This window comes from Pholis gunnellus, assembly GCF_910591455.1.
Source record: "Pholis gunnellus genome assembly, chromosome: 24".
Classification (NCBI taxonomy): Eukaryota; Metazoa; Chordata; class Actinopteri; order Perciformes; family Pholidae; genus Pholis; species Pholis gunnellus.
Window position 1 is genome coordinate 5,870,850 of NC_136551.1, and position 23,541 is coordinate 5,894,390.

At 45.6% G+C, this 23,541-nt stretch overlaps 1 protein-coding gene across 1 annotated transcript in view; it reads right to left on the bottom strand.

Annotated features, from left to right (window-relative positions):
• Positions 1-23,541, bottom strand: part of LOC306715590 (voltage-gated inwardly rectifying potassium channel KCNH7-like) — a gene marked incomplete at both ends in the record, with an annotated part of 46,387 nt that overhangs the window by 20,455 nt on the left and 2,391 nt on the right. The window contains 2 exons of the mRNA XM_079186006.1: positions 1,934-2,413; positions 7,340-7,495. Of these exons, the coding sequence (XP_079042132.1) occupies positions 1,934-2,413; positions 7,340-7,495 (636 nt within the window). The remainder of the gene's footprint in view (positions 1-1,933; positions 2,414-7,339; positions 7,496-23,541) is intronic.

Genomic DNA, 23,541 nt, shown 5'->3' on the forward strand with positions numbered 1-23,541 from the left:
ACACACACACACACACACACACACACACACACACACACACACACACACACACACACACACACACACACCGACATGTGGCCCAATGAGAGTGATAAAAAGTGAAAAAGAGAGGATTGCTGATTCAGCCCTGTGAGCCAGCAGAGGGCCATGGCTCTATTTTTTTCACAAAAGTTCAGTACGGTGATTGAGCGCCAAGGACGGAGAAACAGACAGCTGAGGATGAGAGAGTGCATGCACAGCTTCAATGCATGCCACGGTGAGGAGACGTCATTGCAGTCATGAAAAAAAATAAGTTCAAAAAGGAAAAAGCTGAAGCCATACCCCCGGCCATCCAGGAGCGAGACACTAGCAAACCGGGAGAGAGAAGAAACGGGGTGAAGTGGAAAGTGGGAATATGGAGGGGTGGATGGATCGCAGGGTCAGACATTACTTAAAACATCACATTATAGCATCAATCAGGAAATTGAGCCCGTTTGCCATCTAAATGGTTACGTGAAGGAGGACAAGTTTGAGCATAAACTATTCAAATGGAAACAGTTTTCTCTTCGTTCGCTAAGACATCACAGCAGCGGGGAAGCAGAGGTTGCACAGAAGGAAACACGGGTTGCAGACAGTGGGAGATTTCATCTTGTAAAGCTTCATTGATTTTCTTCAATGAACAAAAAGCAGAGAGACGTAATGTGTTTCTTCATGCAAGAGCTTGCAGAGGTCACTGTGGTGTTTTTTCTTTAAACCGAGCCGTCCCTTGGGCGACTTGCTCGGGATCACGAGCACTGAGACCGAGTCATTTAGCTCTGTGCCGGTGTTTCCAGGCTGCGGCATGAGAGCTTACAAACACGGCCCCCGCCACGGCATTTGCATTCAACATAAACCTCAGTCGTGTGGGGGAAACTCATGCAGCAGGCAGGCTTTTGTGCGGTGGACGTGCTGAAGTTTAACAGCTCAAGATGCAGCGGGCTGCTGTTTGTTACCTTTAATATTGCGCCCATTGTCTGCGATGGCAGCAACACGTCACAGGAAGAAAAAAAGAAGAAAAAAAGGGGGGGGGGGGGGTGAGCGAGGGGAGGAGAGAGAGAGGAAGTTTTTGGGTGAGTCTATGATGACGAATGGGGGCTGGCGTCAAACTCCCACTACTGTCCCCATGAACAATTTATTAGTGTGAAGGAGACGTATTACATTGTCAGCCACAGAGAGCTATTTGGACGTGTATTGTAGATGGGGGGGGGGGGCGGGGGGTAGACTAATTGGCCTGGAGGAAACGGCCAGTCTGGGGCACTTTTACCCTCATCCAAATGAAGGCCAAGAGGCTAATGAGACTCAAGGGAAGATCAATAGCACACAGTGTAGATGGTGACACACTATAATAGTGATTAAGAGACGCCACATCTCCAATCTCCTATTTTGGGACCGCAGCGAGTATGGCAATTAATAAAGCCACATTTATAGTCAATGTTTGTCACAAGTAACAAATCCCTTCATAAGTCCCTTATTATGAAATACAACATTTGGGAATTAGTAGTGGTTTTGATAGAGCAGCGGGCACCAACCACACACTGTCAAGGGGGGAAAAATGTCCTTTATTCATTTTGTTAAAGATGCGCTCCGTCTGTGAGCACTGGAAGATTTAAGCTTCCACATCACTATATGGCATCACTATTGGCCAATCATAGCGTAGCATCAACCAGCTCTGTCCAGGGTCCCACAACTCTCTGGCTCTGGTTAAACTATTACTCTGGTGTTGTAGTCATGCTCGTTACCCGGAGAGGTTGGAAGGAGATATACATTTCTGAAAACACTTAGCAGAGCATGTTAGCACATCAATAACTAGCTTTGGCTAGTGATATACTAGAGTGAGACTTACAGTAAAATAAATGGGGAGATTTTGAAAAGCAGCATACATTAATAAGGGAACAGCAGAGCAGGAGATTCCTACCTTCACTGGCGTGTCTGTCCCTGAACGGCATCTTGGAGTTGGTCCCGAAGCCCTCAATGTCATGTACGGAGGAGGCTCTGCGAATACTGCACACACTCTCCCTGGAGGCGGTAGGAGTAAGGCCTGAAATTGACGGCGCTGCAGTGAGCGTGTCCTCCTTGCTCCGGTGGTGGGTCTGGGTGATGGTCTGGCCCGGGTACGTCCGATCCCAGGGGCCCTTGGGCGACGAGTGGTCCAAGGGCCCGGACACGGGGGTGGAGCAGTGGCTGGGGCCGATGAGGGCGCGGGTGTCGTTGGCGTAGGAGGGGCTGCAGCTCTCGCGGGTGGTGGGGAGCTGGTAGTCGCGCGTCGCCACCGAGCCGTCGCTGTGGCGCGGGGAGTCCACCGTGACGGCGTCGGGGTCTTCCTGGGGCAGCGACTGCTTGGTGATGCCCAGGAGCGGTATGGCCGGGAAACGGAAGCGAAAGAATCTCCCTTTGCCTGACAGAGAACAGAGCAATGAGAATGAGATTACCGTCATATTATTCTATAAAAACTGTTTAGGGGCAATTTGGTACCACATATAAAACATAAATCTAAGGCAGTAGATAGCTTGGTAACTCTTATTTGACAGCATAAAGTTTATGGTTGTTTTTAATGAGCCAGTGGGATCGACATAACACCCCCCCCCCGACCTTGTGTTTGGTGCATTTGTAGCAGATCTTGCTTGCAGTCTTCAACATTCCCCCTTATATCTCGTAGTTGTTTGCCAACAGCACGGAGGAGCCTGCCAACGCAGCTATCTTAAAAAGAGCCTGGCAGATCAAAACAAATGCCCGCTCTTCCTCAGGCACTTCATCAATCTTCAATTCCCTTCAATTATTCATGAAGGAGGACATTTGGTGAACTATTAGAATGGCAGTAGTGCGTTGAGGAGTCAGTCCTCTTAACGAGTGATTGATAGCTCCCGGGGAGAGGAAGGTGAAGCTAACACAAAGCGATGTTTCGGGCTCTGCTGCCATGGCAGTAGGTAGTTCTGAGGGAATGTTACGCAGGAAACAGGGACTGTAGTACAGTTTAGTGGAAATTAAGGCTACACCCGCCATTCACAAATAGAACAATATCGGCAAACATGTCTTGAGAGAGACACTCACAGGATTTCACATATGGCCTGCACGTTGTGAATCATTTAGTCGCTAGAACATATGCCATACATATCAGAGTGCTGTCTTACTGCCACCATGCAAACCAAGTCCCTCCGTGAAAGCATGGACGAGCACACCTGAACACCTCAAGTCACTTCCTCACGTCCCCCTTTCGTAGGTCTGCTTGAGCAAACTACTGCACATCGTATTTGACATGCACGACCTGCAAAGAGTGGCGCAGCTACGGTTGTATTCAGGGACACAATGGGTGGTAAAATGGATCGAGGCTCAGAATGGAGCAGCGTGCATCTCTGTCTTCCTCACTGCTCCTTGTATTGGGGCGACACACACACACACACACGTTTTAGATGCAATGCTCAGTGTAGCTGTGTTTAAATTAAGTCTTTAGGCAAAAACTGATGGTGCCGGAAATTACATTTTGCATTTAATTGGTGACAACCATCTGCGACCTTTGTAATTTCATGTAATATTAATAAAAGCCTGAACTGTGTCAGGGTTTTACTCTAAACTTATCCTTTTAAACGAGCCCTCCACCCCCGTTACAAGCATTGTTCACAACCTTGTTTTGGAGCGCTGCACGGCGTGGTTCCTTGAGTGCAGCAGAGGACATCGACAGATAGAATGCGGTTCCTTAGCTACGAGCCTCCATCTGCTGATTTCAACAGAGAACCGTGATGCTGCTGCAACTACCACCCCCCCCCCCCCCCCCCCCCCCCCCCCCCCGTATACCTTGAAATGATGACACTGACATTTTTTCAAATGAATCGCGCAGCTGTAGCGTCTGACGTTCCCGTCAGTTTGATTTAAACACTAGCCTCGACTGTTAAAAATGACACCTTGACAAAACAATGAATGGATCGGAGACGTGTTTCTAATTATGGCGCCTAGAGGATAAACATATACGCCGCTAATCCTTTAATTAGCTCACAATTCAGTCACGGTGTGTGCTGAAAACGTTGTATGGAGCTATATTTAATTGTCATTCTGAAAGGGCTCCGATTGCTGTTCCTGGGTTGTGTGTGTACAGTGCACGTGTGTGTTTGATCACTCTCATTCTTTCCCTTCAAAAAAAAAAGAAAAAACCTCACCGGCAGCTTTTGCACAACCGACAGACGCACACTGGCCCTTGTTGCTACGATACCAGATAGTAATATTTGCATTGAATATTAATTGGGCCCTCAGATCCCCGTGTTGGGGAGGGAAATGTCTTTCTGTAATGCGAGCGTGATTCAGATGTCAGGGAGAAGTAGAAAGAGGACAATAAAGCGTCCTTTGGTGAAAGCGGGACAAAGGCAGCTTTGTAGCCTTTTGTTTCCGTTTCTTCTTCTTGGGATTCTGAATGAATTCAAATCTGCGGTGCAGTTAACGCGCTTACTCACTGATTTGCATGCCGTAGTTTTTACATGGGCTCCCAGTCCTCCTATTACTCACCAGCTGTGGAATTACATAAGTAATTCTGCTGTGTCCCTACTTAACCCCGCTCATTTATAGAGAGAGAACTAAAGTAGTAAACGATATTTTGTACGGTGCGTTTCTGTACAAGACCGCAGAGTATGCATCTTAGGCTATGCTCACACGAGTAAACAAAAACAGACTGTATATGACATTACTCGAAGGCTCCAGTTTAGGATTTTGGCCGTCGCCATCTTGGTTTTTGGCAACCAGTGAATGGAAGGGATCATATTAGGACTCTAAATGAACATCATGCTGTATTGAAGAAGACTTCAAACTAGAGATTGAGACCATAAACTCATGTTTACTGAGGTAATAAATCAAGAGAGAAGTAGAGTCATTTTCTCATAGACTACTATACAACCAGAGGAGTCGAGTCCGAGTAGTAGGGAATTAATGGTTAGAAATGGCTGCTATGATGAGGTGGCAAATTAGCTGTATTCATTACCAGCTGTGACAGCGTGTGGCAGGTTTTTAAACTTGTGAGTATGTGTGAGACATCATGGCAAAATGTGGTCCTGTACAACCGCAGAGGAGGTGTTGAGTACTTTGCCAGGTGTCTGTCTCCGTCTGGTGTCTCTAGATTTGTTAAGCTTTTGGATTCATATTAATGTCCCGTATCATAAACTTAATCTGTATCCATCCAGTGAGGTGCAAACACGGATCATTGTTTAGCTTGAAACATTAGAATAGATGCCATCTCACATTTTTACCCAACACTAACTTAAATGAATAACAATGCACAGCCTTGTACACTGAAATCAGAAAAACATTTCTTCTTTAGAGCAGTTACCTAAATGACTAGTCTGTGGTTTGGAAGTTGTCCTGCTCAGCCACATCGAAGCAACAATGGAGAATGGCGGCAGAATGGATGGGTCGTTGCTGAGCGGCAGAGGCAATCGATTAGCAGCACAGAATGTGTGGCTGCTCACTCCCCAAAGGGCGTCTAGATAATGCAACACATGGATCATCACCTCCGCACAGCTCCTACAGGCCGCTGCTCCTACACGTACTGAGGAGCCGGGGAATAGCAGCACCACGGGTTCAGTTCACATCTGTAGATGTTCGTTCATCTGCGATGTTCTCTTAGATTATGCAGGTATTCGCAGTCTGTGATTCTCTGTCCGTCTGCTAATGCAATACTAGGTCCCTGGAGTTAACGGAGGGAGGGCTGTGAGGGAATGAGGCTGAGAAATACCAACTCTCTCCGGTAAAGCATGCCACGGCAGAGAGAGACGGTGTCCGGCACCGAGGCTCAACCGTGTAAACATATCCAGACCTCACCACCAGATTGGCAGGGATGCCACTGAGATATCCAGACGAACAGACTTGAATTCGTAGAGGCCCGTTTCCAGCAGTGATGGCCCTCAGAGTGAGCAATTAGCTCCCATAAAAGAGTGAGAGGAAGGCCTTATCGGTGACACTTGCGCACACACACTCACAAAGAAAAGGTTACACGTTCACGCATGGTTTTGAGAGTGTGCACACAAACACAGGTTGGCGACACTTGCTTATATACTCAACACACGCTTCCCAACTCCCCCCCCCCCCCCCCCGCGAGGCAACGCAGCCTGTTAGAGGCCTCACCCAATTACAGTCATCTAGAGGTGACCTCTGGTCCTCCATGCTGCTGCTTTTTATGTCACGGAGATAGAGAGACACGCGGAGGAGAGGGCGGGCATCGGGAACATGTTGAGGAGTACCGCGGGGGGGGGAAATGGCATTCTACGCCATTACACCGACAGCTCTGGGAGGAGCGCTCTCCGGCGCCACTCCAGAGGTTCATCCTGGCAGGCTAAGAGCCGTAATTGGGCCAGACCTTTGAGACGACGGCAGGCTAACACATCAGTGTCTGCTAAACGCTGGTGTCAACATGCCAAAGAGCTGTCAGCCGGGGAATTCCTGCAGCGCACCGCTTTGGGTTTAGACATAGGCATTATGCTGAAGAGGCGAGATACTACACAAATGTATTTACATAGCATCTAGCAGGGCGTGCAACATTAATATTGGAGTTGTGTCAAAAGAAAGCACAAATTGATGTGAATGTGGGAAAAGGTTACAAGTAAAAGGTCACGAGTGGCTGTTCCTTCCCCCCCTAGCTCCTCCAATCTTACCCTGTGACTTCTTTCTTACACGCAGTACATAAGAGAAATGTTCCACATGTTAGTTGTGACTCTATATTTACAACAAGGCCATGGAGTAGGGAAAAAAAAGCTTCCACCAAATGAAGCCCTACCGTAAATTCAGTCTAAAGGGCTTCTTCCTGAAGGGCTGAGGTTCTGAGGGACCAATCGCTTCTGAATAACCCTTTTTTTGAAGAAAGCGTTTTTCACGGGTTACATTAAGATCCCTTTTCATCCAAAGAAGCCTTTCAGGATGAAAGAGTTCTTTGAATATGGTTGAGAGCATGGGTTTTAAGTGGCGTAACGGATCACGGATCGACCCCCTCACGGTTCGGCACACATGGGAACCACGGATTAATTTAATCATCATATTGTGAAATAAAGCTTTACTGGCGCTCATACTTTTTTCAGGTAATAAGTCTCTAAATATCTATGCAGAGTTGCAGTGAAAAGGTATAAAGCAGTAGTTGTTCACGTGAACGGAGCAGCTTAACAGCATTTGACGGTGAAAGTCTTGGCGAGCGGGGGAACTTGAGACGCACGTTTGGCTTCCCTGTAAATAATAATGACGGGATAAGGGTGGTGGACAAAACCGTTACGGTATGTAGGCGTTGTTCAACGAGAAAGACACCCGAAAACTGCCATACGTCACGCTATCTCTCCAGCTCTTTCTCGTCTTTACTCACGTCGGTCAGCTTTGGGTGGCGAGGTGTGGTTGAGTCTCTCCAGCGAGTCGCTGCTGCCTTCCTCCAGGACGTGGTCGAAGTTGAGGATGAACATCATGACCATGCCCTCCTCGTTCTTCACGGGGATGATATGGGTGGAGCACAGGAAGGTTGAATCTTTGAACAGAAAATGAATGTTAGAGATGGGTAACAACATTTATGGTTTGTGTTTGATGGACTAAAGCTGTGTGTGCGGAAAGGCCTGGCGGAGGAATGAAGGCGAAAAGGTCAAGAGGTCCACTGAGAGGAAAGCCTCTAGAGCTGAATGAGTTCATACATCCAGACATGCCCCGGGTCCTGCACGGTTCAGTACAGTCAGATACAGAGAAAACATCCTGCCAACACTAATGCCTCATCCACTTACTTCCATACTGTATTACTGGACGACGTCCAAAGTCATCGCACGGATAGCAATGCGCACACGCAACGTATGCTCGGCATGCATTTCCCAAAATACAGCGAGCAGGAATGTCCCTCCCCCTCTGAAGCTCCGTTCCCACTGGACACAAAGCCCTCCAACACACACTAATGTCATTCATATCACGACTCCGCAGTGGTCACAGGTGTTTATCGGCTCCAGTTCCGATCGATGAAAAGAATGTAACATCCCAGATACTGTACATATTATACTATACCCATACTGGCAATGGGAAAGGAGTCTCTCGACATATTTTAGCAGGTGTTTAAAAAAAAGTGCATAAACGCACTCATTTTGGTGAAATGTTCTCAATCTGAAGGGAAAGAAAATGAATTGCTCTCAGTTCTTAAACCCCAATTACTACAGATGCCGAAGGCTTCACAATGGGAGGTGATTCTGCTAATGCCTCATATCTAAATGTTCAAAGTTGATCAAAACAGCAGACAAGACCGATGAAACAGAGATGCCGCACTCTATTCTCCGCTTCGCCGTAGGATCGCTCAGAAACATGTTGAGCGGTTTCAGACTTGCCTGCCATTAATAATAAGTTTCAACAGTGGTATCTCTGGCCGGATGGGATGAACAGAAGCTGCGAGCAGGAGTGCTGGTGTAGAAAAATGAAAATGTATATTAAGTTATAAATAATGAACGTGGACATCTCTGGAAGATGCTCTCCCTCACATTAGGCTCTTAGTCCTGCTGTCACCAGGAGGCTATTTATAGCTCGCCCAGCGGGCACCCGGCCGGCAGCGCTTCTTTTCTGGGGGAACACAGAGACACGGACGCGCTGCAGCTCTGACTCCACTCACAGACGTGTGTGCCTTTGCCACACACGGACAGAAATAATTGCAGGATTTCGGTGTTCGGCCATTTTCTCGTATTGTATTGTCAGCCTCCAAAATTGCTGGTCACTCATCGTTTTTCTTTTTTTCCAAAAAGGATGGTAATAATTCCCATAGTTGTCTTACATTATAATGGTTCTATAATGCATTCTAAAGCAAACAATGGCCACTAAAGTAATTTACAAAGCATTATACCAGTGATTAGAATGCATATTAAAATGATTATAACTATGGGAATTATACAACACTATGATTTTTGAAAGAAAATGTGACCAGCAATAAGGAAGTATTATGATACTTGATCTTATAAGTCATTGTAAAAGCTTTACAATGAGTCGGATCGATATTTATGAGAGCGTGTATCTAAAATTATATAACGCATAATAAGTGGGGATGCACGGATACCGTCTATCGGGCCAATATTGACTCAAATAGCTGTATCTGCTATCAGTGATAATGTGGACAATCTATTCTATACACACACGCGCCTTATTAATGGAACAATGGTGGATCGATACTCGGTATGAGCTGGTACCAAAAGCCCAGGTATTGGTATCGGGAGGGAAATAGTCCCTAATTATAAAGTACGACACAGTGCATTACAGACCCATGAAGTGTGTTACCTCAAATCCTATTGTGCAGCAATAATATAAAGCAACCATTTCACCAGACCCGGGTTTGATTTATGCTCCGGTGAGCCCTGATGCTGCTGGGCTGAGCAGTAACCGGCCCCTAGTAGTACATCAGTGTCAGCAGGGGTGGATGGAGCCATTAATATCAGTCAGGGGGAGTTAAGGGGGGGGGGGGGGGGAGAGTCCCCACTCCAAGTGGAGGTTGCCCCTCTCTTCTGGAGCTAAAGGGAATACATAGTGGGGCTCAGGGCTGTGAGTAGTAGAAAAAGGAGCTCAGGTTTTGGGAAGAAAGTTAATCGTAATAAAAATAGTTCAGAACTTTTATGTCAGCGGCCAATTTGTTGACAAGAAATTGGAAACGTGTCGGTTTTATCTCCACACTGAGCATCAGCGGTAACGAGGCGCGTCCTATTTGAAATCCGTCGCTTTGTTTGCAAATCAAAAAAAAAAAACGATGGAGTGTGTTTCCATGGAAACAACAGAGCGCTCCAGAGAAAAGCAAACTCCCGGTGCCGAGTTTCATTTCGTCTCCGGCATCCGGGCAACTTCAAGAGGTTTCTCAAGTGAAGCGAGGGCTTTAATGTGCGCCAGTTAACAGAGAACTCGGATTAATAGTGGGAGCCATTTAGCAAACTTTACTCACGTTACAAGTGAGAGAACTTGAAATGCTCAATACAAGAAATAAAGACGGACCTTCGTTCAGCAGCATCAGGAGCCATTTACCCTGTAGCGGGTGGTATTTTGTCCTAATTTTATTCCCGGGTTCGGTTGGGGTCTGAATCGTGGATGTTGGATAATAAATAGTCCTATAGAGGCCTATAAAGAGAAAATAATAACAGTTTAATGTTTCATTCCTTTGATTGCTTTGTGCCCGTGTCCCTCTCTTTCCCCTCCATATTTGACCTAGATCTTTATATCGAGCTTTATTCCCTCCATGTCCTTGCCCGTCTTCCTCCCTCACCTTTATTGTTAGATCCAGCCTATTGGATAATCTATTGCCTTCTCTCTGCGTCTCCCTCCAGCCTCAGCGCTCCGGCTCTATCTGTGCACGTCTCCCTCCCAGAGAAATGAGATAGCTGCCCGGCTTCTCTGCAGGAAGGCCGCCTGATGTACTTTAAGTGGACAGATCAAACAGATCAGATGCAAATTCCTGCTCGTCTGCCTGTCCCGCCTCGGCAGAGGGTCAGAGACAAACACACTAACGTGTACACACACACACACACACACACACACACACAGACACTCGAGCAAACAGAAATAACATTTGTCAGTTGCACACTGCCGAAAAGAAACACGCGCACACAGACTCTAATGAGGCTCACAGATCTCAGTTCTGCGCACGCTGAGGCAGGAACAACACACACACACACACAGTCGCTCACACACAGCCTGCCGGCAGCATTAATTAGCAGAATGTTCTCTATCCAACTAAATGTAATAAGCAGGCGATGGAGCTGCTTTACACGGTGCAGAGTAATGAGAGAACGCACCTTTGAGAGGAACTAAAACGGCTTTAGTCGGAGCGTCTCTGACCTGAATATTTATAGGGCGCTGCGGAACAAACCAAAGAGCAGCATCCCGATGTGGAACATCAGGAGACATCTTCTTAAGAAATGTATTGAGAAAAAAAAGATGACCTTTGTGCATTAAACACAGCATGACTCAGCGTTCTCCCGCCGTCACGGATGGGTGGACTTAAAAACTGTTCTTTTCCGAGGACGGCGGATGGGAGTGATGACTTGCGGGTTCGTGAGAGAGGCGAATAATCTTTTGGCAAGGTGAAAGTGAGCTGATAAACACGGAGCTGCCAATCATCCACAGAAACATCACAAAAACCCAGAGCCGGTAGCGGCCCGACGAAGCCCGCTCCATTGTGACTCTTCTTGATTTGAACATTTTCCACTCCACCTCATTTCCTCCCTGACGCGGCGCGGCCCACCTGGATTAATAAGGCTACCTGGTAATCTGCCGCCACACAGATGGCTCGGGCAGGATGACGGCACTGTGTGGTATCGAGTGGGATCAAGCCAAATCACAGCGCGCTGAGAGGCTCTTTGAAAAAGGTTTTCAGACCAGAGCTGCATTGTTCACAGTCTCTTTTAAACGAGACACTACTCTGGTACTGTGGGGACTCGGTCTTACCAAAAGAATAGAGAAGGCAACGCGGCCCCAGTTCAACTACTTGAATGACACGTCCACGCAAAGAGTCACGGAGTAAACAAGGAGACCTTTAAGACGAAAGATGTATTCATGGCTTTTTTTACCTTGAGGTTTGGACTGAAAGCAGCGCTGCTGTTGGACTTTCGGGTTCACAGGAGGACACTCTTGTATTGGACCGATACACCACTGACCAACTGTTCCCACTGAGTTGTGCCTTCATTACGCCCCACCAAACACACACACACACACACACACACACACTATGCCATGTGCCTCCCCATTCATTTTCCTAAAAACTGCATTAATTACACTCTATGAAGGTTATGCCAGTTCACCATGTTAAGCTTGAGGGCTCATGACTCCTCTGGTATAAAGGTGATGCGTTCCCTCTAGTTTTTGTGGATTTCTAGGTTAGGTATGGATTTGTTAGGTATGGATTTGCCTCCATCAGATGAGCGTGAAAACAGCCTTCTCGTGTTAAACTCTGATCAAACATCAAAGGCCACGACGTGTCTCACATTCTGAGACAACAGACAGAAGAGAATGCGAAAGAATGCCACTACCTTTATGTGATTATTAGGGGTTTGTAAAATTGGAACCACCTCAATGAACCGTCGGGAACCATTGCAGAGGGAGAGAGCGCCACAAGATGACGTAGTTTAAAGAGCGCCAGTTGAACTTCGGTGAACGGTGAAAAACAAGGAAAGAAATATGGAGGGAAATATGTCATTTCATGCATCAATGTGAGGAAGGTAACATGCACTTTACTTTTATTGATAATCCAACTTCTCCACTACAAGCCCAAAAACGTCTTTGTTCATCCACACTTTCAATGGAAATATTGCAGAGTTGGAAACACACCCACAGTCAAGTAACAAAATACTTGACTGCCTACTTGAGTATTACGAGCAAAATGTACTTAAAGTAGAGTTGAAACGTGTAGTATATGTATTGATTGATTAAAAGAAAATGAATAAAGACATTTTTTGTTGTTTTTTTTAAGCAAAAATGCCCAAAATCTAATGGTTCCAATGTGCAACTTCTTTTCTCTTTTTTTAAGACTAAATATTTAATTAATTGCTGAAATGGTCGGGAGATGGATCCATAATGAAAATGATTGATGGTTACGACCCTGACTATCTGTATTTATTACCTGAAATGAACCCTTTCAGAGGGTCATATGTGGAGCCACCGAGGTCCTGAAAGTTGATTATCTATGTTACGCTATACTCAAAATAAAATGAAATAGAATAAACTTCAGGGGCTCTCTGAGTTTTGTGGCTGGAAAAGTTCCAACTTCATCCTCAGTGCATGGTGACCTCACGTAGACCCGTAATACGAGATAAATCCAACGCAACTTACAGTTGTGGACGGAGGAGAGGACCAAAACATCTCTGCTCCATTATTTCATCTGAACACCACAACACAGTTTTGCACACTGAGGAAAGTTAACAATTCCTAGCTGTTCAATAGTGTGAGTTCATAGGCGGTGCAGTGAGGGGAGTTCTAGTTTCACGACGCTGGAAATTTCATTAGATGCCATTTCCACTATCAATAATTAAGACAATGCAGCACAAGCCACTCTCACGGTGGAAGGGTAACGTAGCACACACATTGATCAGTTAGTGCGGTTTAAATGCATTACATCAGGCCTGTCTGTCTGTCTGTCTGTCTGTCTGTCTGTCTGTCTGTCTGTCTGTCTCCCACACACACACACCAGTTCAACATCTGCCGACTGGTTACGGCTGACAGTGATTGTGGGATTGTGGCACATGGGAATCTTGATAGCCCTCATTTGGAGAAACCGCTGCCAAGAGCATCGCCGTCAAAATCATTCTAAATTGCAGCCTGTGCTTTCTGCCCTCCAGCAGCAGGGAGCTGTTGGCTGGTGATGCGCTGCTCGAGGGCTTTAGAGCGACATCTCCTCCTCGTTTGCCTGCCCCTCTGTCTCTCTCCATCAGAAGCTCAGCGGGGAGCGTCTTTCACGGCTAATCGACATCATATCAGCTGATCCGGGTCGCTCTCTGACCCTGCGTTCGCATGACAGCGCGTCGGGATCAATCACTGCTACGCTAGCTGTGCCTCCTCTTTGACTTTACAACAGAAGGTGAGCAAAACAGCATGAGGACGAGTGGTAGTGGGGCAACAGATGATAAAAACAAAAAAACTCCCTTAACTTGACGCTTCTGGGACAAGAATGAAAATAAAAGTTAAATAGAAGAATTGACCTTGGGGGAGGAAGGCTTATCTTTTTTGCCTTCCATTCTGGGGAATTGTGATCCCTTCCCCTTACCCCCCCGGGAACATTCAGTGGTGCAGAGCTGTTTAACTCTGATGCCGGCTCTCTAATCCAGGATGGCTACAACATCATCAGTGGCTGGGGGGGGGGGGGACCCAACCAAAAAGTCACATGTAAAAACAATGTGGTCGGGGCTTATATCACCGCTTATATGACCGTATCTTCTGAATGCTCTGTGCTAGTGCATCCACAAGTGGTGGACACATTTGTGTAGATATGAAGCAACGCTTCTGGGGGCAAAGCAATTGGTCCAAACTCCGCCTTCTAATGACTGATAGAAAATCCGTTATTGGTCAAAAATCGATCTCCTCCCATGTGCTGTTGTGCTTTGTATAAACTGATGGGACCTGTGGGTGTGATACACTGCAGCATTACCAGGATGTACTAGACTAGAAAACCAGACAGAATCAATGTGGAGAGTACATGCTTAGAGAAGCCAAGGCATTAGACAGTGGGGCCGGATGTTGTCAGTGCATAATGACTTTGAACAGGACTTAATCACTTGGTCTATTATTTCGAGAGACAGTTCTTTTAATAGAAGATCACACACGCGAACCTCAAGGTCACTGCGTTGTGTAAAAGTATCCAGGCGTTAGACACATCCCATTATGAGCCGCGAGAGGCTGCTAAACGATCAGATGACAAGATATTCAAGTGCACTCAAAGTCAGGCGAGGATTTAATATCTTCAGCAGGGCTTTGATGTCAAGCCGAGATGATTAAATCATCGAAAATAAGTTTTGAGAGAGAATATGAACTGGTGCTGTTTTATTAAAGTATATCCAAATACAAATCTATCTTGGAATGGGCGTAGATCCCAATGTTACATGTTACGGACATCTTTGTTCGTGCATCACTCCGTCTCTCTGTGACAGTGAGTGAGGAGTTAATCGAAGGCGATGGAGCGAGTCCGAAGCAATCCATGGAAGACAACAAAGCCTCGCATATAGCGCCATTGACAAGAATAACCCGTCTGAAGCTTTGGGCACCATGCGGCGTCACTGCAAAAGGTTATCTGGGAGATCACGGCGGGTGATGGACGGCCCTGCGGACCCCGTCAAACACCAAGCGGTGAATGGTGCCATGACTACACTGTCAAGTGGGATTATTTTCCACAGTCATAATGATAAAACAGACGGTGCAGCAAACAAGATACCGCGAGGTAAAGTGACTTATTTTCCAACACGTCTAATCAGAAGTCCCTGACTGTGTGGACTCTTTGAAAACAGATGTCTACGTGTTCATTTTTGGAAGCTAAAACTATGTCAGATTTCTTTTACCCTGGCAAACAGGGTTTTCCTAAAAAGCGGCTGTAGTGTGTGTACTGGTAGTTAAGTTAGCTGATAGCGGTTAGCCAAACACACCACCCAAAACAGTAGAAGTGAGCCGAAAAAATATTTTTTATGAGCAAAGGTTTAATGATGTGTAATAAGCTGCTTATAGCTAGTGTGAGGAAGCTTGACAGCTCATAATTCCCCTTTACTGTCCATTTCATATTGCTGTGAATGTTGATATGCAATAACCTCATCATGGGATGTACCGTTACTGCTCCTGTAGATGCTGAAAAAAATAAAAGTCTATTAAAAACACTGTAAGAGCCTGACGGGCTCCACTTCCCGTCACCCTTTATTCCTCACAGCGCTGCAATACTAAATCACTTTTATCTAAATGTCAACGCAGCAGCCATCCGTGTACACTTCCACCCACAGTGAAGGAAAAAGAACAAAACAAAGTGAGCCCCGTGTCTCAGGACTCGAATGGACAAATGGGAAGCCTCCGTCACGGAGTGGGACCGTTTGGGGTCCAACGCCTTGATAATGTGCAGATGTCAGGTTAAGTTGAGAGTACGACGGTTTGCGATGAAGCAGGCCGGCGGCCGCGGGCCGTCCCCTCGGATTCTAAGAGCTTGTTGATTCAATCTCCATCATAATGACTCCGCAGGCGCCGCAGAGGGCTGATCCCTGCCCGGCATTTAGTGGTGGGCTTCTACAGAAAAACAAATTCATAAACGCAGCTTTCACCTAATTCAGCGGATAATGACGTCTGAGTCATATGAACATCTAAAATGGTCTAAAGAGGAGGAGTGAGGAACTCCAAGCAGCACGTCTTGGAGAGAAAAGGGCAGATGAAAGGATATATTTATGAATACTTTGAGCTACTTAGAAAGTTAACCAACAACACAGGAATGAAACCAATCCGGTCAGAATGTGATCTGATGAATGAATGGCTGTTCATTCACAGACGTGCTCATATCTAATCTGTGAATGAGAGAAAAGCCATAAGGGGGGGGGGGGGGGGGGGGGGGGGGGGGGGGGGTAACTTGTTTACCGTTAAACCTTTTAACTGCACTCGCGTGAGACAGGTTTTTTTTTTTTTAAATCAATATAATCTGGGAAAGTAATCTCCCTTGCAGCTCATCATTTATGAGATGCACAGAGTGTGGTGTACAGCTGTGTGGGGGCGGGGGGGGGCAAGAATGAGGAGAGACAAGGGGGAGGGGGACCCTCAGAGCGAGGTGTTTGAGCCCGAGCAGGTTGGGGGGGAGGGGGCTGTCGGACTGCTTACTGTCTCTCCGTGGTAACAGCATCACATAATGGCAGCGTGTGCGGGCTGCGTCCAGAGGTCAGACATCAGAGGGACCTATGTTCATTGATTGGCACCTTGCCAGCTGACCCCGGCTGTGAAATAGATTTCAGAAGTAACAGCCGAGGTCAAGCTGGTATACGCGGTTGATGTCGGCAATCGTAAAATATTGGTTATCAGAGTTACATGGCTGCCTGGAAGCATTGTATTGGGCAGAGAAGATACAGTGAAATTAATCAGTGGACTTTTTAAAGTTATTACACATAAAATGTCAGATTTTTCAGACCCATATTACTCACAACCACAGCTCAGAGAACGTCGTCGTCGTCTTCGGATCTTATACGATTTGTGTTGAATTTGATTCTAAAGACAAACATCGTGATGACCTCATTTACTTTGTGGATAGGAGAGAGTGACGTCACAATCCGTGACTGTAATGAATGAGCAGACGGGACAGCAATGGGAAGGGGAGGATCACTGAAGGAATGGGTTATTGATCCGAAAGACATTGTTTAAAAAAAAAAAAAAAGAACTGCAGGGCTTCATGAATTTCAATCTGTCCGAGGACACACTTACTCATTTATATTTATTTACGGCCACGTCATGTGCAGCATTTCTTTTTTAACAAATTTGGGTTTGTTACCAGATGGTGAACAATCATCTTCGAGTTGACACATTTTATGTGGAATGACGATGTGTAATTACCTCTAGGAAGCCGCAATATATCGAGTGCCAATATATCAATATTTATCGTGATAAATGCACAGTCCACACTGAACTCTCTCAACTATTGAACTTTTCATCAAGAGCCATCATCAGGTCAATATCTTACTTTGTCCGATACTTTGGTTTGTGACCAAATAGCTGCAAAACTAAGCTAAACTGATTTTTGGCACTAATTAGTAATGTTAGCATAAAGGTAAATAGGCCTGCTAAACATTAGCATGTTAGCGCTGCCCTTTTGAGCATATTAACATGCAGCATTTAGCTCAAAAAGGATCGCTTTACAGAGCTGCCAGCGTGGCTGTAGCATCTCAGTCGTGTTTACGTGATGAGCGGGAGGGAATTCATCTGAATAATCCAAAATATGTGTATGTGGTGACAGTGAAGCATGCTAAAGAGTGACGGGAAAAGTACAACAGGGCCACGAGTCGACTTCACATCTACTTTGACTGTTTTAAAGCACTCAGGTTTGTAATGGCAACACCCGAGCAGAGTAACTACAGATCTTCTAGTAAAAGAATCTGTAACTCCTCTTGCTGGCAGCCCGGAGAAGCCATCGAAGAAACTCATTATAAATGAGCTCCACTGTGAGGCATGAACGCAGAGGAAATCGAAGCTCTCGCTACAAAACAAATCGGTCCCCGTCACTTCAGATTGGGAGCTGGGGGGGGGGGGGGGGGGGGGGCTTGCTCATTACACTCCTTTCTCTCAGGCACATGAGAACTGATGAGCGCGAGCAGGACGGCCGAGTTCAAAGTCACACACACCATTCGCAAAGGATCTCTTTCACTTTCTGTTACCGGTGTGGCGTTAAAGCATGAGGGGACGAGAAAGCTAGATAACTAAGCTGTCTGCTAGTTAGCTTCACTGTCACTCGTCTGGTGATGGCGACGTGCTTTCCTTCGTTGTGACAAGCGCGCGCGCGTGCGTGCGTGCGTGTATGAAGCATTAAGTTGTTGCTCTGTGCGTCGTAACCTTTCTGCTCCACCGCTCGTTTCACTTGTTACTCAAAAACCTTCACTTAAGTGGGTCTGCGAGTTGCCTTAAGTCGGTTCAGTTTATGTCGAAGTTAGCCCGCTACAAAAGGTCACAGTGGCATCGGTACACATGAAAATAGCAATTATTTCTATTGGCACAACAGTACAGTTGACGTATGAGATATCCTCACTTAATCCCTCACAGTGACACAGACACACACACACACACACACACACACACACACACACACACACACACACACACACACACTGAGTCACACTCAAACGCTCCTCCTCACACTCCCGCCGTCTCATTTATATTGCCTAATTGGGTCTTTGTGTTGCCCCCCCCCCCCCTCTCTCTTCCCCACTGCATCTGATCCTCTCCTTTCTTTCATATCCATACGTCTTTCACGGACACAAGCTGCCCACTGTGTGCGCTCAAACACAGCTGAACCTGAGATTGTGAAAGAGACCGCAGGCCAAACAGGAGGAGGACTCATCTTGTTAGGATTTAGAACGGTCACGCCATCGAACTTGCCCAGGTCGCAGCGACATCACTCATCATGTCTGGCTTCCTCTGAGGCTACAGAGCCTCATCGACCACTTACTTGTTATTCTTAAGAGCAATTCACACAACTTGAGTTGCGCCGTTTCAATGTTTTAGTCTGAAGCCTAATAAATGTCCAAAAGTGATGTCATCGCTGCTCAAGGCAAGAGGCTCCAGGCTACATTAGCTTCCATTAGCATTACACACCCGAATGTCCGGCCAAACTGTCTGCAATTGAGTTGCATCATGGGTAATGTAGGCGCCAGGTTTTGAAAAGGAAGAAGAACGCGTGGAATACAAAAAGGATGCTACTGTTGCGTAACTTAAAAAAAAAAAAAAAAGTAGATGTGGACTTCTGGTTTCACATGAACAGCTGTCTCCTGGGTGAAAGTCCTGTAGCAATCTATCGGGTGAGGTAGCGGCGGCCCGATGTGAGACTTTAAAACAAGGCTGAACTATAATACGAATCAGTCAACCGAGTCAGTTTGACTAAAAACTGCCAAACCTTTGCAGGCTCCTCATAATTGTAAATTGAAGACCTTTGGGTTTTGAAATGTTATGTCTAATTATGAAAAATGCATACCACAAATTTTGTATAACTGTCGATAAAAACAACATCTCAGTCCCTATTTCACAACAGTAATACAGACTGAGCACAATCTGAAGTTTCTGCATTGATACGAGGCATTTTAAAAAGGCAGAGGGGAAAAAAAAAAAAACCTCATCTCAGTGAGCACCGCTGAAGCACAACTTAAAGCTATTTATAGCATGACATTTTCAGTCTCATTTGCTATTTGCAAGTGAAAGCTTTGACCATGTACTGAGCTTAAGGATTTCTTGCTACACTAAGGCCCCTGAGAGTCGGCTGTTGAGAGGGGAAGGCAAGACACTGATTATTCTATTTGAGTCACTGAAGGTTGAGGCCCGACAGAGCAACTGTTGCTGCGTAAATATGCGGTTTATGTTTACTCTGAGATTTTTGAAGCCGTTAGTAAGACAAGGTGGAAGACTTACAGCCAATAAGTTCAGCGTATTGTTCAACCTGACGTCTGAAACAGGTGTTCTTTAAAAATAAAAAAGGTGGCTGTGCTTCTCGGCCGGCTCCTGCGTCATCATTTGCATTCGTTTTAGATGAGAAGAGTTCATGTGATTTTGCAAATCAAATTAGCGCTCCATTAGCATTTAAATAGAGCGGGTGGCTGTCTTTTACAAAACCCTGCCAGAGGAAAACAAACTCAAATCCAAAACCGTGGCAACGTCCCAGCATTTACTGTAAGGCCCCATGATGGAGGGACTTTGTCCGTGGCTAATTGAATGGAAAACAATTATGTTTTAGAACGTTATTGCTCTATACGACGGCCCCTCTGTAACGTGGGACTTTTGTTAATGACATGTCTAACCTGATATTTTCCTGGATGGACAACGCATCATAAAGAAAGTGAAACAATTCTTTCTCCTAGCAGTGGCTTGTAACTAAGTACAATTTTGAGTTTTTTACAATTTTTGAGTCATAAGTTGAGTATTTCCATTTTATGTGACTTTGTACTTCTACTAGAGGGAAATATTGTCTTTTTACATCACTACCTTTCAGGCTATTGGAAGATTCGATGCAAGGACCCTGATTGGACTGCCAGGCTCACAGCTGAATTCATTGCAGTGACAGGAAAATGTGGGAAATCATTCAGAAATAACAACATAGCTATTTCAAAATCAAAGACTAGGCCGACATTTATTAAACAGAGCACCCACATAAGAACATAGCACCATCACAACGCTAAACATTTTGAATTGATCAACTGTTCTCTAAATTAAGTTAAAGAAGGCACATGGAAACAGCTCTTTGTGGCCTGAAGAGATTTATTCAGATAAGGCACTCTGTGTTTAGCACATCCGTCCTCACATTAGGAACGGGATAACTAAAACACATGAATTATGGGATGATTAAAAGGAAAAAGCTGTAGTGCATCACTCACTGTCTTTCCAGGTGCTGACTGAGTTGAGAAGAGTTTGTTCAGAAAAAGTATCGAGGTTAACAAAAATCAGCAGTTAAATGTCAAGCACAGGGCTTTGGAATAAACTAAATGACAGCGACTTCTCTTATAGAGGTCGTCCAGATAGGAGCACTGGGAGGCAAAAGGACCGGTGGTTCTGCAAAGGCACAAATCAGAAAGCATTAACAATGTGCCGGAGATTGTGCTGACGAGCGGAATCTCCTTCACGGACTGTAAAGGACAGCGGGTGGTGCATTGACGCAGACCCCGGGGTCACGGGATTAAAAAGAAGAAGATTGCCTTGCAGAAACCCCAATGCTCCACCACGTGGAGAGCAATCAGCTCGCCGCGGTGACATTTCTCCTGGAATCCCAATACAGGAGAGGATGGAGAAAGGGCCTGAGAGCTCTGTGTGTGTGTGCGTGTGCGTGTGCGTGTGGATAAATGACTGCAATACTTGATTTTTACTCCTAATGGGGTCCATTGTCTTCAGCATGTTCTGAATCTCTTGACATAAAGATTGCCTTTATTCATAAATAATAAATACAGACTTCTATTCAGCCAGCATTCTGTACCAGCTCCCATATAAAAACACTTTCTCTGGAACATGTGGTAAAACAATGCATGCAGTTATAAAGAGCGCAGTGCACGGTGACACATGATTCTGGGGCAATGGAGGTCCAGCGTGTCCACAGGGATTCCTCGACTTTAGCTTTGGTTGTAGGGTGGCGATCGACTTCGTGATTCGCGTCGCCCTCTCCGAGTTGGGCGGAAGAAGAAGCGAAACGCTTCCTAGCTTTTAAACCAGGGGGTGCCGGTCTGATTGCACCGCCATACTTGCTTATTATAAAAAGGAGACTATCTGCGCCGGAAACAGGTGTATGACCTTCACTAGAGAAGCTCTCAGTCAGGTGAGAGGAAAACACTGAGGTAATTAGAGGCATACAGAATGGTAATGAGGCCTTTTCTCCCCGCTACAGGGTCCGGCGGTCAGAAGTCCTCCGGCTCTTTTTATCCAAGTCTCCTGTGTGCCAGCTGGTGGAGGGAGGGCGTCGGGGCCATCATCGATTTCCTCAACAATGCACCGGGTTTTGGGGATCAATACAACATAAAGGTATTTGTGTCCTCATTAGTCCTGTTCGCTCAGCGGATCAATGCAGATTGAACCCTCAGCTCGACTTGGCTGACACCGCGGCGGCCTAGAGAGGCGTCAGACCTGTTACGGTCTTGTTTGAAGCACTTTAATCCGTTATCTCGCCAATAGCACGGGATGATGATACTCCATCATGAGTCAATGTCCTCCATTCAGAACTTAAGTTAACTAAAAGGCATCAGTGTGAACGGTAGAAGAACATCACTCGTCCTGAACCTGGGTTCCCCTAAGGATGCGGTTTGGTAACGTGACTTAACGCCTTCAAAAGATCTTTGTTTGGTTAATTAGTTCAGCAAATATTCCCACAAGGCTTCAGGCATAGCGTCGTCTTGTGGTAATGCGATACTGTTCACTAATGAGCGCTCACTAATGGCTCCTTCCTGTGAGCTCATTTTAAAAGCATAACCTCCACAAAACATCTAGAGAATGCTCCTTGAAGGTGCTTCTAACTATGCAAAAAGTAGGGCTGGGCGATAAGGTAAAAAAATACACTGAAGTTTCTTTAAATATTTATCAGTCACTTTTCCATGTCTACATTAACCCCATAAATTGGATCCACCGCGCATCAATTTATCAAAAAGAAAACGTGTCAGCTTCAAAGCTGAAGACCACTGCGCAAATGCCACGAGTTGAGGTTTCATTAAAACTACATTATGGTGTGTTAACTGCATGCAGAATTCATCAGAGCCCACAAGGCCAAATTGATTCCCAAGTTACCAAATGAACGGTTGATGACAAACAATGTAGCATTTAAAAAAAGCAACCTTTTAAACTGAGAGTCCGACACAGGCGGCAACTTCCGGTTCTAAACCTGCATTCTCCATAATGTCCACCAGGGGGCGACTCCTCTGGTTGTATAGAAGTCTTTGAGATAATGACTACAATCTTGATTTATTCCCTCAGTAAACATTGTAAACATGAGTTCATGGTCTCAATCTCTAGTTTCATGTCTTCTTCAATAGAACATGATGTTTATTTAGTGAATTATGGTCCATTCAGAGTCAAACAGACCATAAAGATGCTGGTTGAGACATTTCTAATCGTTCGGGATCTAATATTGTCAGATCATACCGCTACAGCAGTCGTCTGCTAAGTTTACAAGAACGTTGAAGGAACCACACAAGAGAGTTCTACATATGTGAAAGGAACTTCGTTGGCGACAGTGTGTTTGGAAGAATGCTCCTCTATCACAGACAAAAAGAACGTCTGAAACTGTCAGATAAATGGAGTGGGCTAAAGGGAAGACAATTCCCCTCTGAAATGTAGTCGAGTGTAAAACTACAAAGTTGTACAAGACAGAACTTGGCCCTTTAGTAAATGTTAGTTCAATTCCCTGGGTGTGAAATCTGTGGCAAACACAACATAAGACATGCTGCAACTCATAGAATCGCATCTCCAGCAGGGAAACGATAGTATTTGTGGTCCTGACTGAGCTTCTTATGCTGCTTGTTGAGGATCAGTAAGAACAATATAAAACAAAGCTATGGGTTGCTTATTGACTCCAACCACTCCACTCAAACAATAAGCTTCCCTCAAGCATTCTTCATGCCACTCTTCCAACCTTTGACAACACACATTTATGTCTGCAAGGATACCATCATTTGTCACCGTTCTGTAAACCTCCTTCGACCTAATCTACGTCTGCCCTCTCTCTCCTTATACCTGCCGGAGAATAATTTAGACAAACACAAGGAGTTAATCTTTAAAGACCCAATCATCATCATCATCCCTCATCCAGAGCTCATATCTCACATTGAATGTCAGAACAAATCCCCCCGATAGCATCTTGTTTCATTATCCGCGAGGACATCGGACCGTTTGTAAGCAGAGATACAT